This window comes from Dama dama, chromosome 3 (assembly GCF_033118175.1).
Source record: "Dama dama isolate Ldn47 chromosome 3, ASM3311817v1, whole genome shotgun sequence".
NCBI classification, from domain to species: domain Eukaryota; kingdom Metazoa; phylum Chordata; class Mammalia; order Artiodactyla; family Cervidae; genus Dama; species Dama dama.
Window position 1 is genome coordinate 45,091,578 of NC_083683.1, and position 27,424 is coordinate 45,119,001.

The 27,424-nt window shown below is 42.7% G+C and overlaps 1 protein-coding gene across 8 annotated transcripts in view; it reads left to right on the top strand.

Moving 5' to 3' along the window:
* Positions 1-5,067: 5,067 nt before the first annotated feature.
* Positions 5,068-27,424, top strand: part of SLC11A2 (solute carrier family 11 member 2) — a 33,257-nt gene continuing 10,900 nt past the window's right edge. For 2 of the 8 annotated variants that reach the window (XM_061127764.1, XM_061127806.1), the window contains exons 1-14: positions 5,068-5,089; positions 16,590-16,661; positions 18,402-18,553; positions 19,272-19,397; positions 20,207-20,326; positions 21,246-21,352; positions 21,889-21,959; positions 22,068-22,135; positions 23,390-23,545; positions 24,197-24,355; positions 25,182-25,268; positions 26,158-26,277; positions 26,414-26,563; positions 27,078-27,151. In XM_061127764.1, coding sequence (XP_060983747.1) covers positions 16,628-16,661; positions 18,402-18,553; positions 19,272-19,397; positions 20,207-20,326; positions 21,246-21,352; positions 21,889-21,959; positions 22,068-22,135; positions 23,390-23,545; positions 24,197-24,355; positions 25,182-25,268; positions 26,158-26,277; positions 26,414-26,563; positions 27,078-27,151 — 1,424 coding nt within the window. In that variant the 5' untranslated portion in view covers positions 5,068-5,089; positions 16,590-16,627. Of the gene's footprint in view, positions 5,090-6,307; positions 6,453-6,884; positions 7,017-7,611; positions 7,635-16,589; positions 16,662-18,401; positions 18,554-19,271; positions 19,398-20,206; positions 20,327-21,245; positions 21,353-21,888; positions 21,960-22,067; positions 22,136-23,389; positions 23,546-24,196; positions 24,356-25,181; positions 25,269-26,157; positions 26,278-26,413; positions 26,564-27,077; positions 27,152-27,424 lie in introns of those variants that run through there. The other 6 variants (XM_061127773.1, XM_061127770.1, XM_061127784.1 and 3 more) reach the window with 6 other exon arrangements.

Genomic DNA, 27,424 nt, shown 5'->3' on the forward strand with positions numbered 1-27,424 from the left:
CACAAACAGCACAGTGTGATGGAAGCCAAAGAAAGAGTTTTAGGAGGAATGGTATCACATTTCAAAGATGGAGAGAGTTGTAGGGTTAGTGGTTTCTCACCCTACTTGGCAATGATCTCATTTAGCTAATGAGAATGTAATTTCTAGGGGGGAATTACAAAAGGATGGAAAAAAATGAGCATTAAGGAAGTAGAGGAGTACAGACCACTTTTGCAGATACGTTAATTTCTGGATACAGGAAGTACTAAGAAGCACAGCCAAGCTTTTTGCAGTGGCAGTATTGTAATCAATGAGGTCTCTCCGAGGCACGATTATCACTAATTGAAGAAAATAAAGAAATAAAAATAAGGGAAGCCAACTTCGAGATAGAGGCAGTCTGTTAATAGGAAGTGATCTTGGGATAAACACTAAGGGAAGGGAACGAAGCAGTCTGCACAGGAGAAGTTGAGCTGTGATGTAGGATGAAGGCTGAGTAGATCATCAGAGCTGTCCCTGGTTGGGGTGAGAGGGGTGAATCTTCACCTTCCCACGCAGATCAGTCATTTGATGTGGGCTGCCTGAGGAAGGGGTAAGATGTGACTCCAGTAGCATTCTCATTCCAAACAGAAGTGTTAAGTCCTTCATTCTCAAAGGGGACACTTCCTGTGCATTCCAGTGTCATCACAAGGAGAAATATTTTTAGGATAAAGACTTCATTTTATCTCTCTTCCCAGGTGACTCAGTGGTAAAGAATCTGCCAGCCAATGCAGGAGACAATGTCTCCATCCCTGGGTTGGGAAGATCTCCTGGAGGAGGAAATGGCAACTCGCTCTAGTATTCTTGCTTGGAAAATCCCATGGACAGAGGAACCTGGCAGGCTACAGTCTATAGGATCTCAAAGAGTTGGACATGATTTAGCAACTGAGCACACACACAAAAACTCAGTTTTGGAAACAGATACAAAAATATAAACAGATAAAGTATAATTATTCATCTTCATTGCCGGACAGCCATAACATATTAAAACAATGGGATGATACATTTATGGAACACCTCCTATATATCTGGCCTTTATTAGCACCAGGTGTACAAGATAAAACAATTGCCCCTATTGAGAAGCTTACATTTTAGTGCGAGAAGAAAGCACAAAAACATTGATCCATAAGGAGCTGTGCTTATCTTATTTGTACTGTATCTGTACCACCCATATTCTGCCTGATATATAGTTGATTTTCAATAAATATATTCAGCATGAATTAGTGCTAGAGTAGAATGAAGTGTTTGGGTAGCAGACAGATTATAGGGCTAATGCTGCCTGGGGGAGGGCACCAGGGAATGCTTCAACAGAGGGGTCTATCTTAATGGAATAATAGTAATGGGCTTCCCAGGAGGCACTAGTGGTAAAGAACCTGCCTGCCAATGCAGGAGACAAAAGAGACATCGGTTCCATCCCTGGATTAGGAAGATCCCTTGGAGGAGGGCATGGCAATCCACTCCAGTATTCTTGCCTGGAAAAGGACAAAAGAGACTGGCAAGCTACACTCTATAGGGTCACAAAGAGTTGGACAGAACTGAAGCAACCTAACACATACACAATAATAGTAACAATAAAAACAACAACAGCAGTAGTGAGTTTTCCAGGTAAGGAAGGTGTATGACTGTTAACGTAACTGACGCCATCATGCCCAAGATGGTGTCAGTTCCTTTTGTCGTTCACTGACCCAACCCCCAGGACTGTACTGTGCTGTGAATCACTTCTCTGTTGTCAAGCGTTTTGTAGTTAATAGGTACTTTTAATAATCGTTAGGATCAGGGGGCCCCTATGCTCTGTTGATCCTCAAACAATGCAACCTTTGCTGAGGTATTCCCATGAGACTAGTTACCCATTCATAAATCTTGCCTTAGGAATACAAATCCTGTTTTGAGCACCTACCCCCATACTTTAGTTTAACAGTAAAATTGTCCCAATGGACATTGTGGTGTGGAATGTAGTTTTAAAGGCTTCTGGATCATTGTTTACCCAATCCCACCCTGTGAGTAAGTATCATATATTAATAATAAACTGAAACATGATTATATGGAGTTCCCTGTCTTGCTTTCCTGTCTCAAGATGCCATCCCAGTTTGATGGGTGCTTTTTGTTCCCTCTGTCCTCCAGTGAAAAGGGAGGTGTGGGGGCACTTAGGAGGGGGCTTCCTTGGTGGCTCAATGGTAAAGAACCTGCCTGTCAATGCAGGATACACAGGAGATGTGGGTTCGATCCCTGGGTCGGAAAGATCGCCTGGAGGAGGAAATGACAACCCACTCCAGTATTCTTGCCTGGAAAATTCCATGGACAGAAAAGTTTGGCAGGCTATAGTCCATAAGGTCCCAAACAGTTGGACACAACTAAGCGACTGAGCAAATATGCACGGGAGGAGTTAATATCAGGCAGTTGTTCAGGGACTACAAAAGCATGAAAAAGAATAGTGGGAGAGTGAATGGGAGGCGAACATGGAAGGAAAAGTCTCCTATTCAAATAAAAAGCACACATGATATGGATACAGATTAACATCTACACAGAAATCAGTTGGCTGTTGTGGTAATGTGAAATGTTCAGTGAATTTACATGAATAGGATTTTACAAAAAGATGTCATTTTTGAGTTTGAGATTTGAATGGAAGGAAATTGTTTTAGGTGTGTAAGATGGAGGTATTATGGTATGGTAGTTGGGATGCTGGCTCTTGGATCTAACAAATTTTTATTCAAAGCCTGGCTCTACCAACTAACTTGCTGTTAAAGTTAAATTGAGTGAGTTACATTCACTCAGTTGTGTCCGACTCTTCGCGACCCCATGGACTATAGCCTGCCACACTCCTCTATCCATGTAATTGTCCAGGTAAGAATACTGGAGTAGGTTGCCACTTCCTTCTCCAGGGTATCTTCCTGGTACCCAGGGATCAAACACAGGTCTCCTATATTGCAGGCAGATTCTTTACCATCTGAGCCACCAGGGAAGCCTACCATTAAGAGACATTTCTAAGTATAAAGACACTTTAACTTAAAAAGTATCAGCAAATACATACTTGACTTTATCTTATAATCTGTAGACAATACATTAGAATATGTAGTGAATTCATATACCTTTTCCAAAGGAATACTGGAGACAGAAGTAGCAATAAAGTTATAAATGACAATCATCAATAAGATGAAATAATTTAGATGAAGCTTATCTCTCTCGAAGAGATGGGAACTGGCAAATAGCCAGGAAGGAAATATAATGTGCTTTTAACTTTGTATGAAAAATAATGTTCAGTTCCATGTTGCTGAACATAGTTCTGTTTTTGCCAAATAAATCCTCTACTTCAAATTTCTGTCCAAATCCTTTATTAAAACTTTGCTTCTGGCCTTTGTTTTGGAATGTGTTACTTCTATTGCCACCTCCTGATCGCTTAATTAACTTTAATTAGTTAACCTCCTTAACTAACAAATTACTCTACCTCCCTCAGACTCAGGTTCCTAATATGCAAAATAAAAGATATAGTTCTTGCCTCACAAATTTATTGTGAAGATTAATTCCTGTTTATAGCATATCAAATATATTGTTTGAGACATAAGAATTCCATAATGTTGTCAGTTACTATAAGTGCATTGGGGACCTAGCAGGCAAGACCGGAGCGTGTATATTGGGAGCAGTTCCTGAGTAAAAGCCACAGGAGGACTATGGTAGAGTCTCCTTGTAAAATGCATTCCTATTTCGGAAGTCTTAAACCAAAACACGGTCTTTTCCTACAACAGGTTACTTCTTGGGTGATTTCATATTTCTCCTTTTTTTCTTCTATTTTCCCATGAAGGGGGATAAATTGAGCCCAACCCAATCTAAGGTAGTTTTGTCTTAGGAAACTTGTCTGCTGTAGAACAAGGACAAAGAGATAGGTCAATTGTAATGAGATGACTTCTAGTCCTGGAATGAAGGGATCTTCATATTGTGTTGCTACGGCTATTCTGTGTAGGAACTAGAGTTTCTTGCTGTAAGATGGATATGAATTGATAGCTCTTTTCTTTCTTTTCCATTCTATGGTGTTTATATCTTTTACGCTTACTGCATTTTTTATGGTACTAAGCAGATTTCCCATAAAACTGCCAGAAAACTTCCTGAAGGCAGCCAGTTCTTCCTTCCAGTAACCCCCCTTATTCTCCTCACCCCCCTCCAATGCCTCTCCTTTCCAGCTTTGCCTCCGGCTGGCTGATTAATCTATATTTGCTCGAGGCAAGTTCCTCCACCTTTTTTCCCCCCAGATTGAGGAATCCTGGCATTCTCTGAATGTGTACACACACACACACACACACACACACACACACACACACACACATACAGCAACCTCAGGTGTTTTTTGTTTTGTCTTTCTTTGACATCAGACACTGAGTCTCCGGTTTGTGCGGCTTTGTTGTCCACCTGTTTATCACTGATTGACCAGGTTGATGCCAGCGGGTTCTTCAGATCTCAAGGGATGGACTGGGTGGCGTTTTCACCCATACTCTGAGACGCCCTATAATTACACTGGCACTGCACGTACCTATGAGGAAAACACTCATGGACTGTCAGGCTTGGGGTTACGTGGTTTCAGTTTACGTCTCAGGGGTGCAGAGTCCTAGTGCACATGCAAACGTGGTTCAAGTGCCCAAACCAGCTTCACGCCAAGTGGGGGTGGCATCTGGGAAGGAAAGCAATTCCTCTTACTCCACCCCTTTCCACCATTGGCACACACAGGCTTGCCTCGAGCCCCCGCGAAATAAGACAGAGATGAAATCTTAGAATTGAAGTTTTCAAATGCAATTAATCGTTCCTTAATATCCAGGAGTGGCAGATATACAATGCTTTCCTTTTCATGGCAGGTCAAAGATGAAATCTGATTATGCTTTGAAGGGTGTGGTTTGCTTCTTGAAATTCCCTGCGGTGTCTTGAACAATGTGTTGCCCAGAGCAGGGTAAGGGGCCTTGTGTAACCAAGGGGAGGCGCACTTGTCTGCATATATAGAGGCAAGAGACAGAAGCCGCACTGGGAAAGTCAGACCCAGCCTGCACAATGAAGAAACAGAGTAAGAAGGAGGCAGCCCCGCAGTGTGAGCTAAGTAAGTAGCCAGCAATAAGTATGTAACAGTCCAGGGAGTCTACGCACCAGAGCAGACTTGGAACGAGATAAGGAGGCTCCAGGCATTTTATTTTCTAGTTGCAATAGAAGTTCCTAAAGGAAAGGTTCTGGTCTGGAGGGACTTCATCAAGCCTTTCTGAAACACCCCATATGTGTTGCAGAGAGATTCTCAAAATTAATTTGTGCATTTTCTTTTCTCTCTAGGAGAAATTCTGTATGGAAACCAGCCTGTATCAGATCATTGATGATTCTCAGACCAGTTTTTTGGGTTCCTGAATTTGCCTGTACTTTGTACTTTATTTGGATTTTCCTTTTTGCAGTTTACTCTCCTTTCCTCTTCTCTTGGACTCTTTTATCAACTAATAAAAATTTCTCCTAGCAGTTTTTTTTTTTCTTTCTCCTAGCAGTTTTTACACGAAGAAAGATGTTGGAGGGTTTTATGCTTTTCTTCTCTAGGTCTATGACTTGGTTAGATAAGCTTGGTTACCTTTAAGGAAAGCGGTTATGGGGGTGATGTGGAGGCCGGGAGAGAGAGAAGTCTAAGAATGTTTCTGGTAGCTGTAAACGACATTGTAGAAGATTAGGGTGGTTAGGCAGATTATTTTCTCCTTTCTGAAGCACCACTAGCCTGGTCGTCATCTTCAGAGAAAGACTCTGGGATGTGCGATTGAAACTGGGAATGGAGCGGGACTGCTTTTGGGTAGGTGGAAAATAAAGTTTGGGAGAAGAAGCGAGGCAGCAGAGTAGGAGAGAGGAAAACAATTCATTGCGAGACTTGGGAGTAGGGCACCTGACGCCGCCGAACTGGCTGCACTAGCTGATGCTTCGCGGTCCCTCCCAGGTGTGGGGCGCTCTTGGTGGGGCCGCAGATACTATGATGTGGCTCTGGGGGCGAGAGGCGGCTATACTTTGCAGGGTGGAGTTGGAACTCTCTCAGAGCCGTGTCTCAGAAGAAATGATCTTGTCTTCCAGGGACGTGAGGTCACGGCGAACTACAGCCGGAAACTTACTCTTCTGCAGGTTGCTAGCGGGGTGGGAGACTCCACAACACAGTGTGGGTTGGACCAGCTCCAGCACTAGCTCAGCCGCAGACAGCTCCCGCCCAGGCCTCCGTGGCCCCGCCCCTAGTCAGCCCTGGAGTGGGCGGAGACTCGGGATCCGTAGTCAGCCTGCCACGCGCGTTGGCCGCTACGGCGAACAAGGAGAATCCAGCCAATAGGAACGTGCAGCTGCGATCCTGTCGGCCAATCGCGGGGCGTGTAGGGGGTAGGCTGGCGTGGCGCTGGCTCCAGGGATATGGAGCCGCTGGCGCGGGGACCGATTGTCAGGTGGTTGCGGAGCCGGTAAGGTGGGGAGCGGGCCAGGTCAGGGGTCACGCGGGCGCCCCGCTTTCCCCGGGCTCCGGGCAGCTCGAGGGCCAGCCTGGGAGCAGGCGCCGCGGCCAGTATTTGGCGTGCGGGGCGCCGGGCGGGTCTGCGAGGGGCGGCGCGGGCCGGGAGGGCCTGGACGCGGGTTCCAGATGGAGCCGCATTCTTCAAAGGAAGAGCGAGAGGAGGGCGCCGGGAGCGGGGGGCGGGAAGCGAACGCCGGAGGTCGCAGGGGCCTCGGCCCTTCCCCGCCGCGGCCTAAAGAGACCTAAAGAGAAAATGGCTGTATCCCTGGGCGGATCTGCCGCGTTCCGGGGACCCGTGGTCGAAGGTCTGCTGACCCCGCTTCACGCCGCGGGAGAGGCCGACGGACGCGGGGCAAGGTCCCCTCGGCCTCCTTCTTATCTTCGGAGCCCTGATGTCCTGTCCGCTCCCTGGGCCTCCCGCCGCCGCATTTAAGCTAAAGAATTCATTTTACTCCAGGCGACATCCAAGAAGCGCCTCTTCGTGTGACGGGCCTGGACAGACCGCTGAGTCCTGGTGTGTAGATCGGTTTCAGGGCTGTTGTGCAGCCTCCAGGCCCAGGAACTTTTGTAGGGGCGTTGTCGCGCTCCGTGTGTGAGAAGGGTGGCTGGCTGCTCGACGTCTGTTCGGTTTCATAGGTTTCTGCTGTTACAGCTATGTTTACTTTTGGATGTTCTGTTTTTGTTTTTTGTTCAATTGGTTTTCCCCAATTCTCTTCATATATCAGACTATTTCAAAGAGCATAATTGAAGGAGAAGTTGAGTAACCTGGACTTGAGTTTTCCTGTGTGTAAAGTGAAGATATTCTCATACCGTCCACTGCTTTCAAAAGAAGTGTTAATGGAGTTAAGGGAATGGGACACCTCTTTAAAGCAAAAAGCGAAAGCAAAAAATTCTATGGAATGCGAGGCAAGAGGAGACAGGTTTCCAGAAGCTTATTGTGGCTGTAGTTCTAATGAATATTGCTGCAATTAGGGGACTTTGTGTTTCTCCCTTGACTCTTGTGGAATCTGAACCCCAACTAGTTTGCAGCACTTCTTGGCTCTGTAAACCTTTGAGCAGGATTCTTAGGCTCTTTTTTCTTTTGTTTCCACATACTTAAAATGGGAATTGATAGTATCTTGAAGAGTTGGTGGTGAGTATTAAATGAATTAATACACATAAAGTGCTTAGAACAGTTCCTAGCATGTAGGAGCTTTTGTTATTAATATTACCTGTTAGTGCCTTCTTTTCCCTAAAAGATTTCACACTAAAAGAATTCTGACCTTATCACTTATTCTTTGTCTAGAATCTGCTGAGCCTATTGCCAGTGAACCCTTAGGCCTGTTTTCCATTCACATCTTGTGACTATAGGCTCTGCTGGGTGTTTATCATTAAGTAAGGTTGGAAACTCCAGCTATGCAGTACTGTCTGTCCATGATAGCTGTGTTGGGTAAATGAAAACGTTGGCTGTTTAGTTTTTCATTGAGTAATATTTCATTTACAATCTTGGCCTCCAGACTGTTTTTTTTTTTTTTGGACCCAGTGCCAAAAAGGCCATGATTGCAGCACACTTGGTTCCTCAAATTTCCGGGATGGCTATGGGACTTGGGTGGGGAATTTCTGGGCAGCTTGGCCGCACTTCTTATTAGTGAATGGGGAAGCTTGATGCAAGTCTTAACTCTGCTGTTAGGAAATCAGCGGTGATCCCTTGGAATACGCCACAGAGCTAACTAAGCAGCTTTGGTTCTTTTATTTATTTATTTATTCACTTATTTATTTTGTTTATTATTTATTTGGCTACATCGGGTCTCAGCTGAGATGCGCTGAGTTCTCTCTGCGGCATGGGCTCAGTAGTTGCCCCGCTGCACGTGAGATCTTAGTTACCCAACCCGAGGATCAAACCCACATTGCCTACATTGGAGAGGGAACTCTTAACCACTGGACGTCCTTGGGCCAGGACGTCCTTGGTTCAGTTTAGACTCAATGAAGTCGTGGTTAGAGGTTCCACACCGGTATTTACAAAGCAGCATCTTTTCTATTAATAATTGACTTTTAGTTCTAAGAGCTTGGGTGAGTGCTGTGAAATCAAAGACATCTTTAGCCCCTGTCTCCTTATTGTGTATGTAGATAGAAATGTCTGCTGACAGACTTAGGTTCTTTCTGTGAGTTTAAAAGTTTCTTTGAGGTTCTCTTGATACTATCTGGAAGGCTTTAATCGAAGACATTTCTGTCTTGCAGTTCTCCCCTTCCAAGAAAACTGCTGTTTACATAGGTAGCCGAATTGGGAACTAATGGCTAAATGAGAAACTTTGGATTTACAAAAAAAGAACACGGCCTACTGCATAAAGTATGCTGGCCTGTATGCTAGCTTTGTATTAAGACAATTTAGTATTTGTATAGTGTTGAAAGTTGGATGTTGGCTTTGTGCGAGTAGAGAACATTGTGCTTTAGTAAGGAGGACAGGGAGTGATATCTTTAAAGAGTTGAGTGCTTGAGGCAGAGAAGGAAGCCTTTTTCTTTAATATTGTTGTCATCTTTATCATGTGAGTCTGATTGGAATAAATATTTTGGAAAAGAGGACAGGGAGCATTTGAATGTGCAGAATATGAGGAGTTAGGAGGCTGAGATCCTTCTTGTCTCAGCCATCCAGTGCCATTTAGTCTTTTGATAGTTTAACAAACGTATATTGAACAATTAATGTTTTTTTGGCCCCTGGAGACACAGGAAGAGCCCTCCAGGTATCAACAGGAATATCATGGATGTAGTAAAATAATAAATATGAACTATAAACTGTAATATCAGAAAGGAATGTAAAAGAGTTGGCCAGGAATGATAAAAATATATTTATTGTCTAATTCCTCTTCCACTTTTAATTTAAGATCAGAGTAACTTACATTTTTTAATGTAAGGATCAGTTCCCAGGAAAAACTTAGGTTGGGAAATTAGGGTTCTCAGTCTTGTCTTTGTTCTTATTGCTAGTAGGTCATCCTGTGTGGGTATTTTTGTTTGCTTTGGTTCCATTTATTACTAATAATAGAGTGTCTATAAAATTCCTAGGTAATGAAAGGAGGGGCGTTGCAAGTTAACTATTGAAATTTCAGCAGGTTCCAGAGAGTAGAAGGAGGCCTGGAGAATCTTATATACATTGTCTGTTTTTACAGATAATTTTTCTTTGCTTTAAGCAAAGAAACTTTGAGGAAAATATGTACTTAATATTGTTAAGGTCAGTCTGCATTGAGGGAGCCTGTATCTTTCATTGGAATAAATAAGTTGAATGTAATCTAATGGTAATCATTCCTCACATTTGCCAGAGAAAAGCTACCTTAAGTATAAGGGCAAAACGTTCTTTTTCCCCCTGAGACAAGAAGTGGGTATAGATTAGTTTAACAGACTTTCTTACCTCAGGGTAAAGCTGTCTCTGAAATTTTTACAGTGCTTGGAGTTGTGTTCTGAGATGGTTGTGTCAGGCCCAGAAGGCCAGGTTGGGCTGTCAAAGGGAGATACTGCTGTAAACTTCAGTCGATGGGGAGGAAATCAGGGGAGGCTTCCAGTGAGAACTGGGAGGAGCAAAGACCAAGCCGTGGTTTCTGGAAGGAAGATATTAGTGGCCCTGACGTGTGAGCAGGCAAGGAGGTTTGGAAGCCGGCTAAGCCTCGGAGGGCTGAGCAGAGAAAGTGAAGAGCGCTATTTAACAGATACTAATTGGGCCCTTCTAATTCTGAAGTCTCTGGCTGATGAGTGATATTTTTGTCTAAAGGCTCCGTACTTCTTAGCCTGGCCACATTTCTCCCCACTGTTATCGTCTTTGACACCCAGGCAGCTGCTGTTGTTATCAACTGTACTCTTCCTCCCCGTATCTTACCCCCCCTCTCCTCTTCTTGCTGCCTAACCTTTCTCTTCTTTCTTAATCATTAGATGTTCTCCATGTTAGGTTTTCCTTTCAACCATAAAACAAATTTTCAAAAGCCTTAAGTCAGGTGGCAACAGCAAACTTGGTCAGTTGAAATTGTGGTACTCTGATAGACTAAATGAGATGTGTCCAATTTTCAGATCATTACTATGACATAAAAAGTCAGTAACATGGGAAAAAAAAAAGTAACACAGTCTGTGGACCTTGTGCCAGAGAGAGAGAGAGAGAGGCTCTGATGTAAGTGAAGTACCTTGTACAGTAGCAGCACTGTTTGTACTTTATGAACTGGGTGTGCTTTTGTGACTTTCAGCTTACTGAAATATTACCCACTAGGGTAGAGAGGATTAGAGTTTCAAGGCCTTTTTGTTAAGCTAACACCAGAGGGGCTTTTCGCTTTATTATTCTGTCAGGAAGTAGATGTAATCTCTTTCCAACCTGTCTTTTTTTTCAATATGTCGATTTAATATCAAGTTCATTTTTATGAGAGAAAAATAGGATTATTTTTTATCAAAATTTAAAAAGCAATTCCAAACTTCACATCCTTAATTGTAATTTAGAAATTGACATGACTTTTCTAAGCTGTTTTCTCTCCCATCACTCACTGTGGGGGAAGATTTTTGGAATCAATTAGATGGATATCCTGACGGAAAGACTGAGAAATGGGTGTTTTATTGACCGAGAGTGGAAAAACAGAGGAAGTTACCATTTCTCATTTTGAAAAATGACCAGTAGTATTCCTTATTAAAATCCATGGGTTCAGGGGCTTCCTTGGTGGTCCAGTGGCAAAGGCTCTTTGCTCCCAATACAGGGGGCAGGGTTTGATCCCTGGTCAGGGAACTAGATGCCGCATGCCGCAACTGAAGATCCCTTGACCTCAACTAAGACTCAAAGCAGCCAAATGAATAAATAGATATTTAAAATATATATATATAGGTTCAGACAGCAGTGAGCTCTGTTTGAACCATGGAATATTTTAGTTTTGTTGACTCCCAGTCATACGGGGGCAGGAGCTCACCTTCATGAAAGAAAGAAAGTGAAGTCGCTCAGTCATGTCCGACTCTTTGTGACCCCGTGGACTGTAACCTACCGCGCTCCTTCATCCATGGGATTTTCCAGGCAAGAGTACTGGAGTGGGTCACCACTGAAGAACATCTTATATAAAATGTTAGATTTTAATTAGATTAATAATGGTTTAGTAAGATTATCAAGTACTTCAGCCTTAAAGTAGACCTTTAGAGAAAAGGGAATTTTAGAAGGATCTAGAAATCTTTATGTTTTCTTCAAGCAAATGGAATTCTTTTTTAAATTTTTTTAAAAATCACAACTCCTTTTTATTCTCTGATAAACAACTTGGGTATGACTTTTAAGGCCTGTTTCTGGCAGTTTCCACTTTGTCACCAACATGTTGAACACTGAACATTGGCTGAGGAAACATCAAGAGGGAGAAGAGGTGGCTTTACCAGTCAGCTTTAAACATTCCTGTTCATATTTATCTAATCAACTGATTCCATGCACACTTTTCTGGTTGCCTCTATGAAACTTCTTTTCCTACTTAATGCTGTCTCTGATTTTATTTATATAATGGGGGAAAGTAGGGGAGAAGAATTAGAGGACTGTTCAAAAAACATTCCTCTCCAAAACTTAAAATTAATTTTAGGGAGACCTTTGCAACAGCTCCTAAGATCAGTGAAATGGTTTTAGGTACCCTTGCTCTCTATAAGAGAGTTTTCTAAGAAAAATATTAGTTTAAATTCAAGCATTTTTTTAGCCATGGAGGGAAAAGTTGAAGTTGTATGTATTTAATACTCAGTATTTCATACATCCTTGGTGGCAATTTTTAAACCAGTTTTGGGCTATTCACATTGTTCTTCTAGAGTTCTTGTAAATGCCAAGAGAACACCTGGAATTACTGTGAATTAAATTTTCATAAGTTATTAGAACTAGTAAGTGTTGGAGGATATAACTTTTTATTTTGATGTAATTTCAAACTTGCAGAGAAGTTGCAAGAGTAGTATCAGGGAATAAGTTGCAAGAGTAGTATCAGGGAATAACATGATAATGATAGTAGTAAGCAGCAGATACCTTGGGGAACATGAAAGAGGGCCATTTAACCCATATTAGGGAGTGAAGAGGAGGATTTGCTGAGGAGGATTTTTTTATTTCTTTGGATTCAGGAGAAACTTCCAAATCTCAATTTCAGAGCATGGCTGTTTGTGCACTAAGTCCAAGATCTCTGGTTATCCACTGCAGAAGCTCTATCAGAGAGAATTGACCCCTGAAGTGTTCATTGAGAAACGGAAGGTGCCTTGAGGTGTTTGTTGGGAAACAGTAAATCTGCATGATCTTTATGTTTTTAAAAAATAAGCGATACATTTACTTGCCAATTTTTCTTTTTTTAATTGCAAAACTGCATACAGTGTATATTCATGAGGGGTCCTTTTGCCTGACCTCGTTTCTGCTCCTCCACTCCTTCCTCTTGGAGTCCATGTTACTAGTTTTTGGCATGTCCTTTGAATTTCCTCTGTACATGTATTTTCTCAGTCTCTCTCTTTTGTTACATAAATGATAGCATACTGTTCTATAAATTATATCTTTAACTTCACAGTATATCTTGGAGATTGTTTCCTATCAATCCGTTTAGATCTGCCTTATTTATGGTATTACATTCTATGACTGTCCTAGGTTGTTTTAGTCTTTTGACACTACAGTGCTGTGGGAAATATTCTTGCATATACTGATACTTCCTGTACAAATATTTCTTTAGTATGCATTTTTAGAAATGGAATTGCTGGGTCAAAGGATATGTAGACTTTTGACATTTAGACAGAAAATGTAATTAGCATTCTTATCTTATAAAACAGTCTTTCAACTTTTTTGATAAGGAATGGGATAAAATAGTTATAATACATTGACCCATGAGTGCCTTTTTTTCCCCTGCTGTTGATGGTTGTTTGATAGGAGGAAACTTACTGGCTTTAAGAAAAGGTGACACTTAATGGTTGGGGTGAGCTAGAATGTCAAGGCATGCTGTTAATCATAAATATCAGAGTCCTGCAGGGTTGGTTCTTGTCGCTTGTGTCTCCACTTGATCTTTTTCTTAACGTAATTTAATGACTGAAATGACCTGGTGGTTTGGTCCTGGAGAGCAGAGTGGTCTTATTATTAACTTACTTTTTCTTTCTGGGTGTTGGATTTCCATGGAGACCTAAACTCTGTGCAGCACACCAAGCATACTGACTCTCCATTCCTTGCCCTCGTTATGTTCTCCAGACACTGCAAGCAATGGCGCTTATAGTTTGTTGACTGTTTTGATGAGAAATTTGGAATAGGAAATTCCTGATGGTCCACTGGTTAGGACTCAGTGCTTTCACGGCTGGGGCCCGGTTTGATCCCTGGTCCAGAACTAAGATCTGTAAGCTGCATGGTGCAGCAAAAAAAAAAAACCCAGCAAACAGGTTGGAATCTAGAATCCATTTTCTTTCTTGGCAAGAGATTTCACAGAGAAGATTAGACTTCTTGTGTTTTACAAGTTCTGTAAGTAATTATGGGAGTAATCACCTAGAATACTAATAGTAATTATCAAAATTTTTTATCTTGAGATATTTCTGTTTAAAATTATTTAGCTGTCACCTTTTCACACTTCATATTTGGAAAAAAAACACTACTATCTCAACTGTGTGCTTTATAAAGACATAAGGTTTAAAGGCCTCTTTTGGATAGGAATCTTCCTCAAATGTACTGAACACTTCTGTGCCTTCTGAAAGCGAGTATCAGTTATCATACAAAATTAATCGAATTTTATTGAATCTTCATAAGTAGGGCAGCAATTAGAAACTTGAGTTATTCTTAATAATAGTAATATAATATTAATAATATTCTTCAAAAAATAACCACTCAACACTTTTTGGCACTTCTTTCCATTTTATTTATTTATTTTTTGGCTGTGCTCTGTGGCTTGCAGGATCTCAGTTCCCCATCCAGGGATTGAACTGAATCCCAGGCCACAACAATGAAAGGCTAGAATCCTCACCACTGTGCCACCAGGGAACTCTCAATAACACTGTTTTTGGGGGAGTAGGGTGAGGGACCTGTGCTGTGTGGCTTGTGGGGTCTTGGTTCCCTGACCAGTGATTAAACTTGCCCTTTGCAGGGGAAGCGTGGAGTCCTAACCACTGGACCACCAGGAAATTTCCAATAATTTTAATAATAATGTTCTCAGAGCTGACTGAAGTATAAGGAAGTTGTCTCATGTAAATAGCCCATGATTTCCTGTGTAAGAGCTGTAGTCCCAGATCAGATTTGTGGTTTCTAATTTATTGTGTGTTATCCTGGCTTCTTAGAATTAAGTAAAAGTAAAAAGGCTCTGAGTGGGGTCTAGGAGCTGTGTTGTGATTGGAATCCAAGTGGTACCGCTGCTGAGTGGTCGGTCAGATGTGTAAGTCCCATTTAGTTGAGGTGCTGGCTGAAAGAGGGGTGGGATTTAGTCAGCAGTATTGAGGTCTGCTGGCGAAACCATCTCGTAGCTCAAACTGATAGGAAGGACATGGCTACTGTTGATTATAACCAGAGTCTCCTTATTGGTGACTATAGAGTTGAAAGTTTATATTTTCTAAATTAGCAAGATTTAGATGTTGCTATGTTTTATACTCCAGAAAATAGATGAAATCTAATACCCCTTTCAGGTCTTGATTCTGTAATTTGGCAAAACAGGTAAAGAATATGTCGATTTGTTGTTGTTGTAGTTGCTAAGTCATGTCCAGCTCTTGTGACCCCCGTGGACTGTAGCCTATCAAGCGCCTCTGTCCATGGGGTTTCCTAGTCAAGAATACTGGAGTGGGTTGCCATTTCCCTGTCCAGGGGATCTTCCCTACTAGGGCTTAAACCCAAGTTCCCTGCATTGGCATGAGGATTTTTTACTGCTGAGCTACCAGGGAAGCCCTAGAATATGTCGATAGATTATCTAAAAAAGAATGTAGAGCACTGTTCACATAAGAGCAATAATGGTACAAGAGTAGAAAAAGACTAGTAAAGGATAGACAAGCGGAGGCTTCCTCAGTTTTTCAGTAGGATAGTTGTTATTGGGATTCAGGGGGAAGTGGTTAACAACATTATTTACCTTTCCCATCATTTCTAAGTTTAGAATTAACTAAGAAGTAGATTCCTTAATCAGTAGATCAGAATTTTTAAACAATTGGCCTTATTGGTGGAGTTGACTGGAGAATATGCCATAGATCTGTGGCCCAGTGGGCTTACTAATATTCCCTCTACCACCTGTTAAACTTAGCCCAGTTGAACGTAAGCCCTCTACCCCAGTTGAACTTAACCCAGTAGGAGGCTGGACATCTGGGATACCCCCTCACTACCACACCCCCTCTCACCCCCCGATATCCCTCACTCCTCACCCCTCCTCGTAGGTTACTTATTGCTGATGGAGAGAGATGCAGGCAGGCTGCTGTCTGTGCCTTTTTCTCCTGGTGCCTCAGCTCTCCTTGAGGAAAGCATGGTCATTCATTCTTCTCTCAGTTGTTGAAGTGTTGTGGAATGAGACCTGAAACCTTAAAGCTGAAGTCTCTCTCAGCGAAAGGTGAGACTGGGAAATAGTGGCCCTCTCCTACCAGTGTGCTGGTGAGGTCTTTCCCCCTTCCTGCCCACCCTCCAGAAACTTGAAACATGAGCTTAAATTGTTAGTTAGATCAGAGAGAGTTATAGATCTTTGTCCTTAAAAGCTCATCAAAATGGTGGGAAGTCAGTCTTTTCAATATTTGGGTTAATTGGAGGTAAAGGGTGGGAGACTGGGTGAATGATTGCTTGGAAGCCTCTGTATGGATGCTTTTTTTGTGTTGTTCAGACGCTAAGTCGTGTCCGATTCTTTGCGACCCCTTGGACTGCAGCATGGCAGGTTTCCCTATCCTTCACTGTCTCCCGTGGATACTTATTAAAAACTACTTGCCCACTTGCCTGAAATACCTTTTGTTTCACTTTGGTTTCGAAGTGTTGCCAGTATTTCATTTTTTCCCCTTAAATATCTCTTAATCATATTCTGAAAACTGTGATTATTTTCAAGGTTATCTAATTCGGTAGAACAATTATTCTTTTTGCGTAGTAAGGGTTTAGTCATACAGTGTCACAGAATACTGGTTGTGAACTTGTTTTAATTTGTTCTTGCTAATTCCTCTCCTTCTCTTCTCTCTTTTCCAGAATCCTTTTCTAAGAACTCAGGCACTCAGGTATCCACCATGGTGTTGGGTCCTGAACAGAAGATACCAGATGGTAATTCACAGCTTTGTGTCATTGACTCATTTTTGTTTGGAATTAGGCTTAAGCCAGTAACAGAGATTTACCATATTGTGCTTCTTGTCCTCTGTTCCATCAAAAATTGTCGCCATCTCCTGTCCCTCAACCATCAATGTCACAGAGACCTGCTCCATTCAGAGGTGACTTAGGTGACCTGGTGACTTAGGCTGTAAATGAAAATGGATTTATAACCACAGAGACCTGCCTCAATTTTATTTCCAGTTCTGAGATGAGCCAAGATGAGCTGCAAGTCTGGTTTCTATAGCAGTAGTGCTTGTAAAGGCAGTCTAACTTGCAGACCTGGTATAAAAACCTCTGGGGCGCTTTGACTGCTGAAGGCACTTCGGGTAAGAGTGGAACACGAAAATACTGAGCTAGCACCTTAGAGAGTATTTCATGGACTTTATGCTTTGACTAATCCTGCCTGATTCTAAGTTTCTCCTTTAGAATTTCCATTTCTTTTCTGTAAGTTTACTCCTCAATTCAGTGTCACTTAAGATGAAGTGGGTCAGTTCCCTATAAAAAGAAAGCTTTTGTTTTTCTAATTGGCGGTTGCAAGGGGTTCTTGGAAACCCTGAGATTAGAGCTTTATGGTTAAAAAGAGCCATTTGATGGTCTCAGCAGACTGGGCTTCCTAACTTGCTGGTGAGTTAGCCCTTTTCTGTATGACCCTCAGTGGACACCACCCCCCCCCCCCGCCCCCCCCCCCCCGCCAGCCAGATTTAAAATTAGCAGCAAAATGCAGCAGGAAGACTAATCACACTGGTGATTAGTCTGCTCTGCGGTGAGCGCTCCTGTCACAAGGGTGACACCTCCCCCTCCCCAGGCTCTACACTGCAGGCCTTAGTCAGGTGGCAAAGGGTTCCTGTTTGGTTGTTTCCTTGCAGCTACAGATCTTAACCTGAAATATGATAGTGTTTTGTAAGTTAGCCATTTCTGGGGAAGCCTGATGGAGATACAATGTCCAAGGATGATCCTTTGAGTAAATCCTACCAAATAATGGGTGGGAGGTGGAGAGAGGAGTGTCCCGTTAGCCTATTTCCTTCTAAAAGTTAAGATTTAGGTTATCAGTGAGGCTAGTCTGGGGATGTTACATATTGAGCCCTAGAAGACATCGGTGATTTTGGAAGAAAATGAAATGATTCTAAAAATTGGCAAGTGACAATAGAAGTGTGAAACTAGGGGGAGACAATTTGTGAAATTAGTGTTGAAAACCGATATAGAGCTTAATGACTAGAGAAGAGGGTTGAGAGGGAGCTTTTTTACTGTAAGCATTTTTATGTTTCTCAAATTTTCAGCCATTGAGTGTATTGCCTATTCAAAAATTAATTTAAAAATATAGTACTGGAAATTGAGATGGAGTTAGGTAGATCTTGTGCATTTATTTAGGTATTAAAAAGATTTAATTTTAGTACTTCTAAAGATGATCATTGATATTACCAACTGCATTGGGCTTCCCAGGTGGTGCAGTGCTAAAGAATCTTCCTGCCAATGCAGGAGACACAGGAGCTGTGGGTTCAATCCCTGGGTCAGGAAGATCACCTGGAGTAGGAAATGGCAACCTGCTCCAGTATTCTTGCCTGGAAAATTCCATGGACAGAGGAGCCTGGCAGACTACAGTCCATGGGGTTGCAAAGAGTCAGACATGACCGAGTACCTTAATATTAGTGTGTTTTGTTCATTTTAATTCATTTCTTCTCAATTCTTTTAACTCAGAAGATGCTTCTGGAGACCATGGAGACTCTGCCAGTCTTGGTGCCATCAACCCTGCCTACAGTAACTCCTCATTTCCGCAGTCCCCCGGGGCGGGCTCAGCGGACCCCTTCACCACCTACTTTGATGAGAAGATTGCCATTCCTGAGGAGGAGGTTAGTGACAGGTCCTTGGAGGAAAATATTATTACCTAGGGAGAACCTATGTACAATGTCTGCTAGGCAACTGAAGATCAGCAATCTCAGAGTCAATTCTGACAGGCAATCTCTGAAGACTGAATTTTTGTAGTCAGAGAAACTGTTAAGGAAACTAAGGTCCTTGAAAAACCATTGCCAAGTTTTACTGGTGAGCGTTTTTTGATCCAGAAAGCATGATTTTCATGTTCCCTTTTTTACAGTGCCTTTTGTCCCGTTTGGGTAGTGTTTGAGCACAGAGGTACTGTTATTATTGCTGGGGTTTTAGAATGAAAGGCTGTTGGAAGGGCAGGTAAGAGAAGGGCTCTTATTTGGACAGAGAGCTAACCAGGTTGCTGATAAGGAATGGATAAGATGGAAAAGAAACTTGGAGACACCCATGTCCAACTTCTGAAATCCTTTGTTCTTATGAAGCTGATATTGTTGCTTTTTATGTGACAAAATAAAACATAAGTTAGACAAGCAGTTTGGAGGTGGTAATCATTTTTTTTCTCCAAGATACATTTTATTTTTTTAATTATTATTTCTTAAATTTTTTATTCTGTATTGGAGTATAGCCAGTTAACAATATTGTGCTAGTTTCAAGTGGATAGTGAAGGGAGTCAGCCATACATATGCATGTGTCCATTCTTCCCCTGGAGGTGATAATCATTTTGTTCTGTATTCCTCTCTTGTACAGTACTCTTGTTTTAGCTTTCGTAAACTCTGGGCCTTCACGGGACCAGGATTTCTTATGAGCATTGCTTACCTGGATCCAGGAAACATTGAGTCTGATTTGCAGTCTGGAGCAGTGGCTGGATTTAAGGTGAACATGGAGTCTTCCCCCCTTTCCCTTTTAAACATTCACAACATACTTCTCCTCTGCTCTGCCTGTTGGATATCAACCTTGGGGGCTATGTGTTGATTCTGTATTGGCTCTGACACTCAGATGAAAAGTGCTTTTCCATCTTTTTTTTTTTAATCCCAACTAGGAAGGAGAATTTATTTATTTATTTATCCCTGGCTGTGCTGGGTCTTTGTTGCTTTGCTCAGGCTTTTCTCTAGTTGGAGCAAGAGTGGGGGCTACTCTCTAGTTGGGGTGCACTGTAGTTGGGACGCACTGTAGTTGGGACTTCTCATTGCAGTGGCTTCTCTTGTCACAGAGCAGAGGCTCTAGATGTGCAGACTTCATTAGCTGTGTTTCCCAAGCTCCAGAGGACGGCCAAGGAGCTGTGGCATACAGGCTTAGTTTGCTCCGTGACGTGTGGGGTTTTCCTGGACGAGAGACTGAACCCATTCTCCTGCATCAGCAGATGAATTTTTTACCACTGAGCCACCAGGGAAGCCCTTTCCATCTGTTTTTTAAACTTTATCATGTAGGTGGTTTTTAGTTTTGTTTTACCCAGGTAGTTTCCTTGAACAAAAGCGCAACTGCAGATGGGAAAAACTAAGGCTCAGAAAGGTGTAAGGTGACCTAGCAAGTTCTGTGCAGAATGTGATACAGAACTCAGGTCACTGGATTCCTGAGTGGAGCTCTTTCCTGAGTGTACTGTTTCCCATTGACATTGCCAAACAACCAAACTTAAATCACCAGTTATCTCATGAGTGTAATGGTGGGGTTTTGTTCTTCTCCAGTTGCTCTGGGTTCTTCTGTTGGCCACCATCGTGGGGCTCCTGCTCCAGCGCCTTGCAGCTAGACTGGGAGTGGTCACTGGGCTGCATCTGGCTGAAGTATGTCACCGCCAGTATCCCAGGGTAAGCAGTGTTTGTTACTCATATCATAGGTAACTGTGTGTTTAGACATTTGGGCCTTGTTGCTGCCTAAGGCAGGAATGGGTAGACCTAGTGTCTGGAGGATAGCTTTAAACTGACTTCATTTTTAGATAAGTACTCATCTATCTCTGGTTCATCCTAAATGTTTAATTTCCTGTCCTGGCTGTGAGAGAGTATCCTTACCTGCTTTTTTTTCTTATATGCCTCTCAAAAAAAAAAATTAATAACTTGTAGTTTGTTTTAGCTTCTCTTTACATTTCTTACACTTCATGTTTCTTAGTGGTTTTTTTTTCCTGGCCTCAGTGAGCTAGCACTACTGAATTTCTTTCTGTTTGATTATTTTACCAGATTAGTTTCCAGATTTTATTATAGAATACCCAATTCCAACACTTTGCTCCAAGGCCCTTTGTATATCTATCTTTTTTTTACTTGTTTGTGCATTATTATATTAAGGATGACTCCAAACTTTTCATGTTTGTTTTGTCTCTTCAGCTGTGGTCAGAATAGATATTTTCCTCTATAGTATTTTATTCTCTCCTGAACAGTATTTTGACCATCTTAGCATCCTCATTTCCCCCTAACACTTTCAGGATTGTTTTTAGGCAAAAAATTAAGTGGAAATAATGAACGGAAACTCCATTCTTCTGTCAAGTAAAATGGAAGGAAAAGAAATTGGCATCAGCTGCTGCCCTAACCTTTACTCAGGCTCTGCCACAAAGAGCAACCTGGCCCTCTCCAGGAAGGGACCGAGTAAAGCTTGAGTTTTGGTCCTTCATCTCTAGACCTAAGGCTTAATAAAGGACTGTTATTGGATCACTGCCAAAATATGAATTCCAAACTATGGAGGAAGTTCTTAGAAATGATTAATTAGAACCACATTTTTCTGCTGTTTGATGTTTAGGTTCCGCGAATCATCCTGTGGCTGATGGTGGAACTGGCTATCATTGGCTCAGACATGCAGGAAGTTATTGGCTCAGCTATTGCCATCAATCTCCTGTCTTTAGGAAGGTGAGCGGTTTTTCCTCTAGCAAATAATCCTTGTTTTGCCAGATTTCAAAGCAAGTGTAAAAAGAGAATCCCAAGTCATTTTCAATTTTCAAGATTCAGCTCAAGTATTATTTTTTCTGTGGAACCTTTCTGGAACCACCTTCTTCTCTCCTGCCAGAGGTAGGCGCTCTGTCTTCCATGTTCTCATGTCAGGTTCTACAAACCTGTTGTTATCCAGTGTGTGGCAGTATGTGTTATAACTAATTTGTATCTCAGTTTATCCCACTTATAAGTGAGTCCCACGAGAGGTAAGACCCATACTTTTCAGGTTTGTGTCCTGAATGTCTGAAATTGTAGTCAAAGTTTGAATGAATGTATTACTTCACTTAGTACTGAGATCCTAAACTACCCAAGGTCTGGCCTCCTTGCTGCTGTTCGCTTTTCCCAAGTCCTTAGTCCTCCAAGTGTCATGTATCTGGAGAGCTGTTGGGAAGCTGGGAAACGGGTCTTTCTCAATGTTTCTTTCCTTTAATCTCCATTTTTAATCTCTGACGTAGGGTTCCTCTATGGGGTGGAGTTCTCATCACCATTGCAGATACTTTCGTATTTCTCTTTTTGGACAAATATGGTAAGGACAGTGGGAATGGAGGTGTCACTCAAAGGAACTGCATTCCATCATGTGGCTTACGGGGTAATCTGCCTTCTATGAACTCACTACTGCATTTTTCTCCTTTAGGCTTGAGGAAGCTGGAAGCATTTTTTGGTTTTCTCATCACTATTATGGCCCTCACATTTGGCTATGAGGCAAGTATTACAGGCTTATTCATTAGCTTTATTATTCTTCTTCTTAGCTTTTTAAAACAAGGCTTTTGTCCTTTTATTATGAAAGACAGTATATGCTAACAAAAAGCTGAATTCAGCACTGGCCAATTTTAAAGGAATAAGGACATGGCAGAGACTAGTGTCCAGGAAGACCTGCAGGGACTCCTAGTTTTAAACTGTACTAGAATTTCTGGTCCCAAGTTATTCTCAGCAACAGAACAGCATTGGAGAGGGTTAGGAAAGGGGTTACAGGGTTATTCTTGGCTGTTAACGTTAGAGGGGTTTTGTTTTTGCTCATCCTAGTTGACAGTAGTTGCAGCTTGGACTGTCTCTGTATTGTAACAATTAATGAACTGTAGGGGATACAGTACATGTTTCCCAGTTTGTGCCCCAGTCCGGACATTCCATTGGGTTAAAAGTAACCCTAACCCTACCATTTTATTCAGTAATGCCCCTGTCTGTGTTCAGTTATTATAAACTAATTTCTGCTTATTGGCCTAGCTAAGCTTTTGAAAATGTGTCTACTCTATGAGTAGATGATAGAGCTTGGTCCAAGGCTTCCAAGAGAAATGCTGAACCAGGAAAAAGTGTTTCTGGGTGAGTCTCAGCAGATGCTAGGGGCAAGCATTAGTGATTTTTCTATACATAGGTGAACATGGAAACATGATTAGTGTGGGTAATCAAGAATTGACTATTCTAAGGTGTGTCTCACAGGAGTTATTGTGACAATAATATCAATAAAGCCCTTAGCAGCTGTTTTATTTCTTTAGAATATTAATTAGATTCTCAACACATCCAGACTTCCCAGTTGGTGCTGGTGGTAAAGAATCGGCCTGCCAATGCAAGAGGGAGACTTCGATTCTGTGTTTGGGTAGGGAAGATCCCTTGGAGGAGGAAATGGCATCCCTCTCCAGTATTCTTGCCCGTGAAATTCCATGGGCAGAGGAGCCTGGCAGGCTGCAGTCCATGGGATTGCAAAGAGTCGGACATGACTGAGAACAGCACTACACATCAATTTCGTATATCTAAAATACAGTGTGAAGTGTCTGGATACCCCATTCCTAAATTCTCTGACCTTGTGCTGCTTGGTTTTTTTGGATGGTTCTATGTTCCTCATTTCCTATGTGGTTTTTGATGAAGGAGTTTAAGGAGTAAAGATGCAGTGTTTTCTAGTACCATGTTACTCCCTAGTCTCATGTTTCAGAAAAGACTAATAGCTGTTCTGTTTGTATGTAGTATGTTACAGTGAAACCCAGCCAGACCCAGGTCCTCAAAGGCATGTTCCTACCATCCTGTTCAGGCTGTCGTACCCCACAGATTGAGCAGGCTGTAGGCATCGTGGGTGCTGTTATCATGCCACACAACATGTACCTGCATTCTGCCTTAGTTAAGGTGAGCAAGACCTTTCTTATCTCAGTGGCCTGTGTAGTTTCATGGCATCTTTTCCTTTTGTTGCAAGGGACACACACTTAGTTCACAACTGTTGGGGCCCTGAAGGAGTACAGCATTTTTCCACAGTTGGACACCACAGTCTTGCATCACCAAGGTGACCAGAGATGGGACCAGGATGACATAGAGAAGGGACTAGAGCCCTTCTTAAAAGATTTGAAGGGGCACCATGTCTCTTGTGTTTAAATCTCAGAAGCCTGAATGGCCTCATGGAGGTCAGGAGGAAGGAGCCTAATCTGGCTTTTACCGGTTAATCCATTACAATCATTGGTTGGAAGATATCAGAGACCTTTGTGATTAAGGTGGTGTTCCTGTTAGGTCTGAAATCAGATTGTTCTCGTAGGTCAGCAGTTCTTCCAGCCACATAACTGAGGGCTCAGTAGTCACTCGTTCACTTTTTCCACTTTGGGATGTGTGATGTCATCAAGGGGTCATGACTTCTTACTCAGTGAACCAGGATGTAAGTGGAGTCTCACATTTCATATGGGCAGTTGTTTGCCCGCTAGGCCTTTCAGCTGACTGCAGACTTACGAAATATCACAAGGAAACTTGTTCCAGCTAATCAAGAAGTGACTGTTGCTGTTGTCTCTCTAGTCCAGACAGGTAGACCGAGCCAATAAGCAGGAAGTTCGAGAAGCGAATAAGTACTTCTTCATTGAGTCCTGCATTGCGCTCTTTGTTTCCTTTATCATCAACGTCTTTGTCGTCTCTGTGTTTGCCGAAGCCTTTTTTGGGAAAACCAACGAGCAGGTGGTAAGTAAGCCCGGGTCCTGAGTAGCAGTGAATGGGAGGGTAAAGAGGAGGCCGCGTTGGGGCAGGAAAGCGTGACCGTGACTTCGAGCTCAGGGGAAATAGATCTCAGTGTTGCCCCTAAGTCATGGCACTACTCAGGTTTACAGTCTGGGGCTGTGACCAAGCCCAGACCCTCCTTCTTAGCCTTAGACCAAGGTTGCCGCGTGCTGCTGTTGGTGGCTTCATGTTTGTCTGCTCTTTTTCATCCCCTTTTGCTTCCTGTTTATCAACTACTGGCTGCTTGCCAGTCCTGCCATTTGGTGATTACAGGCGGGAGGAGTCAACCAACAGAAAATAGAAGCTGTGGCTAGATAGGCTACTTTATCACACTGAATTCTCTGTCCTCTTGACTCCTGATTGCTAATCTAGTTTTTTTTTTTTTTGCCAATCTAGTTTTGATCACTCCTTTGTTTCCCATCTATATGACCTCAGACTCCTGGCTCTGCTTTGAATAAGGCCACCCTGTTCTGGGGGTCATCTCATATTTGAAGTCTACTTAAGGGCCCTCACCTCCAATTATCATTTAAAATGACCCAGCATTCATGTATTACCATGCACACTCTAACTCAAGGAAAAGTTTTTGATGACCTGGGGGTGTAGAAAAAGTGAGGAGGAAGACCTCAAGGACCTTGCCACCAGTCTCTTCTGTCATCAATCTGTGTCCAGTGTCTCGCCTTCAGGATTCGTTTCTTAGATGATCCATCTGTGTGTGAGCTGTTGGAGAGGTATTCTTATCTGAGTTCTGGACTCAAAATTAAAAGTTGTTCCTAAATTACTTTGGTTCCAGGTTGCAGTCTGTAAAAACAGCAGCAGTCCCCACACTCACCTTTTCCCAGAGGATAACTCAACACTGGCTGTGGACATCTACAAAGGGGTAAACGTGTTCGGATTTCTGATCTCTGCTCCTGAATCAAGATTCTCAGCATAGTGTCTGGTCTTTTGAGTGGGTTCACTTCAGAGCTCAGCATATCTTCTGTGGAGTGTGTTTTTTTCAGAGGTCCAGATGCCGGACAAGCTTTTTGGATTATGTGGAAAGGAATAGGAGATCAGCTGACAAGATCATTTAATTGTATCAGCAATTCCCAAACTTAATGTTGATAGCATATTGTTCTCTAGGTGTTAATTGGGGAGACTAAAGAAGTATCCCTGGTAAAGTGGCCTTTTGCATGTGTGTGGCTGAAGACTATGTATTTATTTAGGTTGTGCTGTGTGGCATGCGGGATCTTAGTTCCTGGACCAGGGGTGAAATTTCTGCCCCCTGCATGGGATCACAGAGTCTTAACTACTGGACTGCCAGGGAAGTTGCAGTAAAGTGGTCTTTAATGGGGCCTTGCTGTCCCTTTTATGCTGATTACATTGTGAACCTCCAGCAGTACACAGTACATAGTATTTAACATTTCCGAAATTTATTGGAGGTTTCTCTCCATTCCTATTACCATCTTCCAGAATAGTGTGTTCAGGAATATAATTTGGGAAGTGTGTTATAGACATATTTCCTTTTGATACTTAACATGTGAGTTGAGGATAACGGCTTTAGGAGCCTAGAGAAGAGAAGGGACTAGGCTGAAGAGGAATGGGGGCCCATCCAGCAGAATTTATGTTGAAAGCCTCTAGAATGAGGTCAGGACCTGAGTCTAGCTTCTGGGACAGTGCCAGCACAGTGCTTGGTAGAGGTGGGTAAGTAGCCAGGAATAGGGAGGAGTGACACGAAGGAATATGTTTGGGGTGTTGTCTCAGGTGATCTTTCTCCCTTGCCTCTCCAGGGTGTTGTGCTGGGGTGTTACTTCGGGCCTGCCGCTCTCTACATCTGGGCAGTGGGGATCCTGGCTGCGGGGCAGAGCTCCACCATGACAGGGACCTATTCTGGCCAGTTTGTCATGGAGGTACATGCTGCTGTGGCCGGGGTAGACTAGAGGACCTTGCCCTTTTGTCCCTTCTTAATCCCGTGCCTTCCTGAACCTCCCCAGACCTTTTTCTGTTTCCTCTTCCAGACATTCATCCTCCTGTGTTTTCTTCCAGGGATTCCTGAACCTAAAATGGTCACGCTTTGCCCGAGTGATTCTGACCCGCTCTATTGCCATCATCCCCACTCTGCTTGTGGCTGTCTTCCAGGACGTGGAGCATCTAACAGGGATGAATGACTTCCTGAATGTTCTTCAGAGCTTACAAGTGAGGAGGGAGCTGGGGAAACTCACATCCCATTGAGTCAGGAGGCATTCTGTATTGCCCTTAGGTAACAAGCCCTGTGTGGGCGTGGGGAAGAAAGAGGCACAGTCTTGGTCTATGGTGAATGCATATGAAATATTGAATCTAAACGGTTTTTAGAAGTGGCTTGTTTTTTTCTAAGTCTGTTGAATGGGAATTATAAGTTGTAATTACACATAGAACACAAAATTATTCATTAACCCAAGCAAACATTAAATAATGTAAAGGAGACTGTTGAGTATTATGGAGATTAAGAAGACAAGGCAGATACAAATTTTGTAGACCCTATGAGCATAACTGATGCTAGGTTCATGCTACAGATTTCCACATAACCCTCCAGCATGTTGCAGTGACAGGAATAATTTCTCACAGAGTAGGTGAGGCAGGGTCTCTGGTTCCCTTTTGCTAACAGTGCTGCTCTCTGGGGTGTTATAGGAACCCCTGTAGCCCCGTCTGATCTTATTTTTCTCTTTTGCAGCTTCCCTTTGCTCTCATACCCATCCTCACGTTTACGAGCTTGCGGCCTGTGATGAGTGAATTTGCCAATGGATTGTGAGTGTACTCCTGTTAGTTCCCCAAGATGTGGGGGGGATGGGTATCTTCCTCAAACTGACCAGTCAGAAATTAAGTCATAGGGGAACTGTGTGCTTTAAGACACGATTGTTAGAGCTGCCCCCTCAATCTCTGACTTAGAAAATAGAGACTGTTGGGGACTCCCTGGTGGTCCAGTGGTTGAGACTCTGCCTTCCAGTGCAGGGGGTGCCGGTTCAATCCCAGGTCAGGGAACTAAGGTCCCACATGCCACAGGATGTGACCAAAAATAAA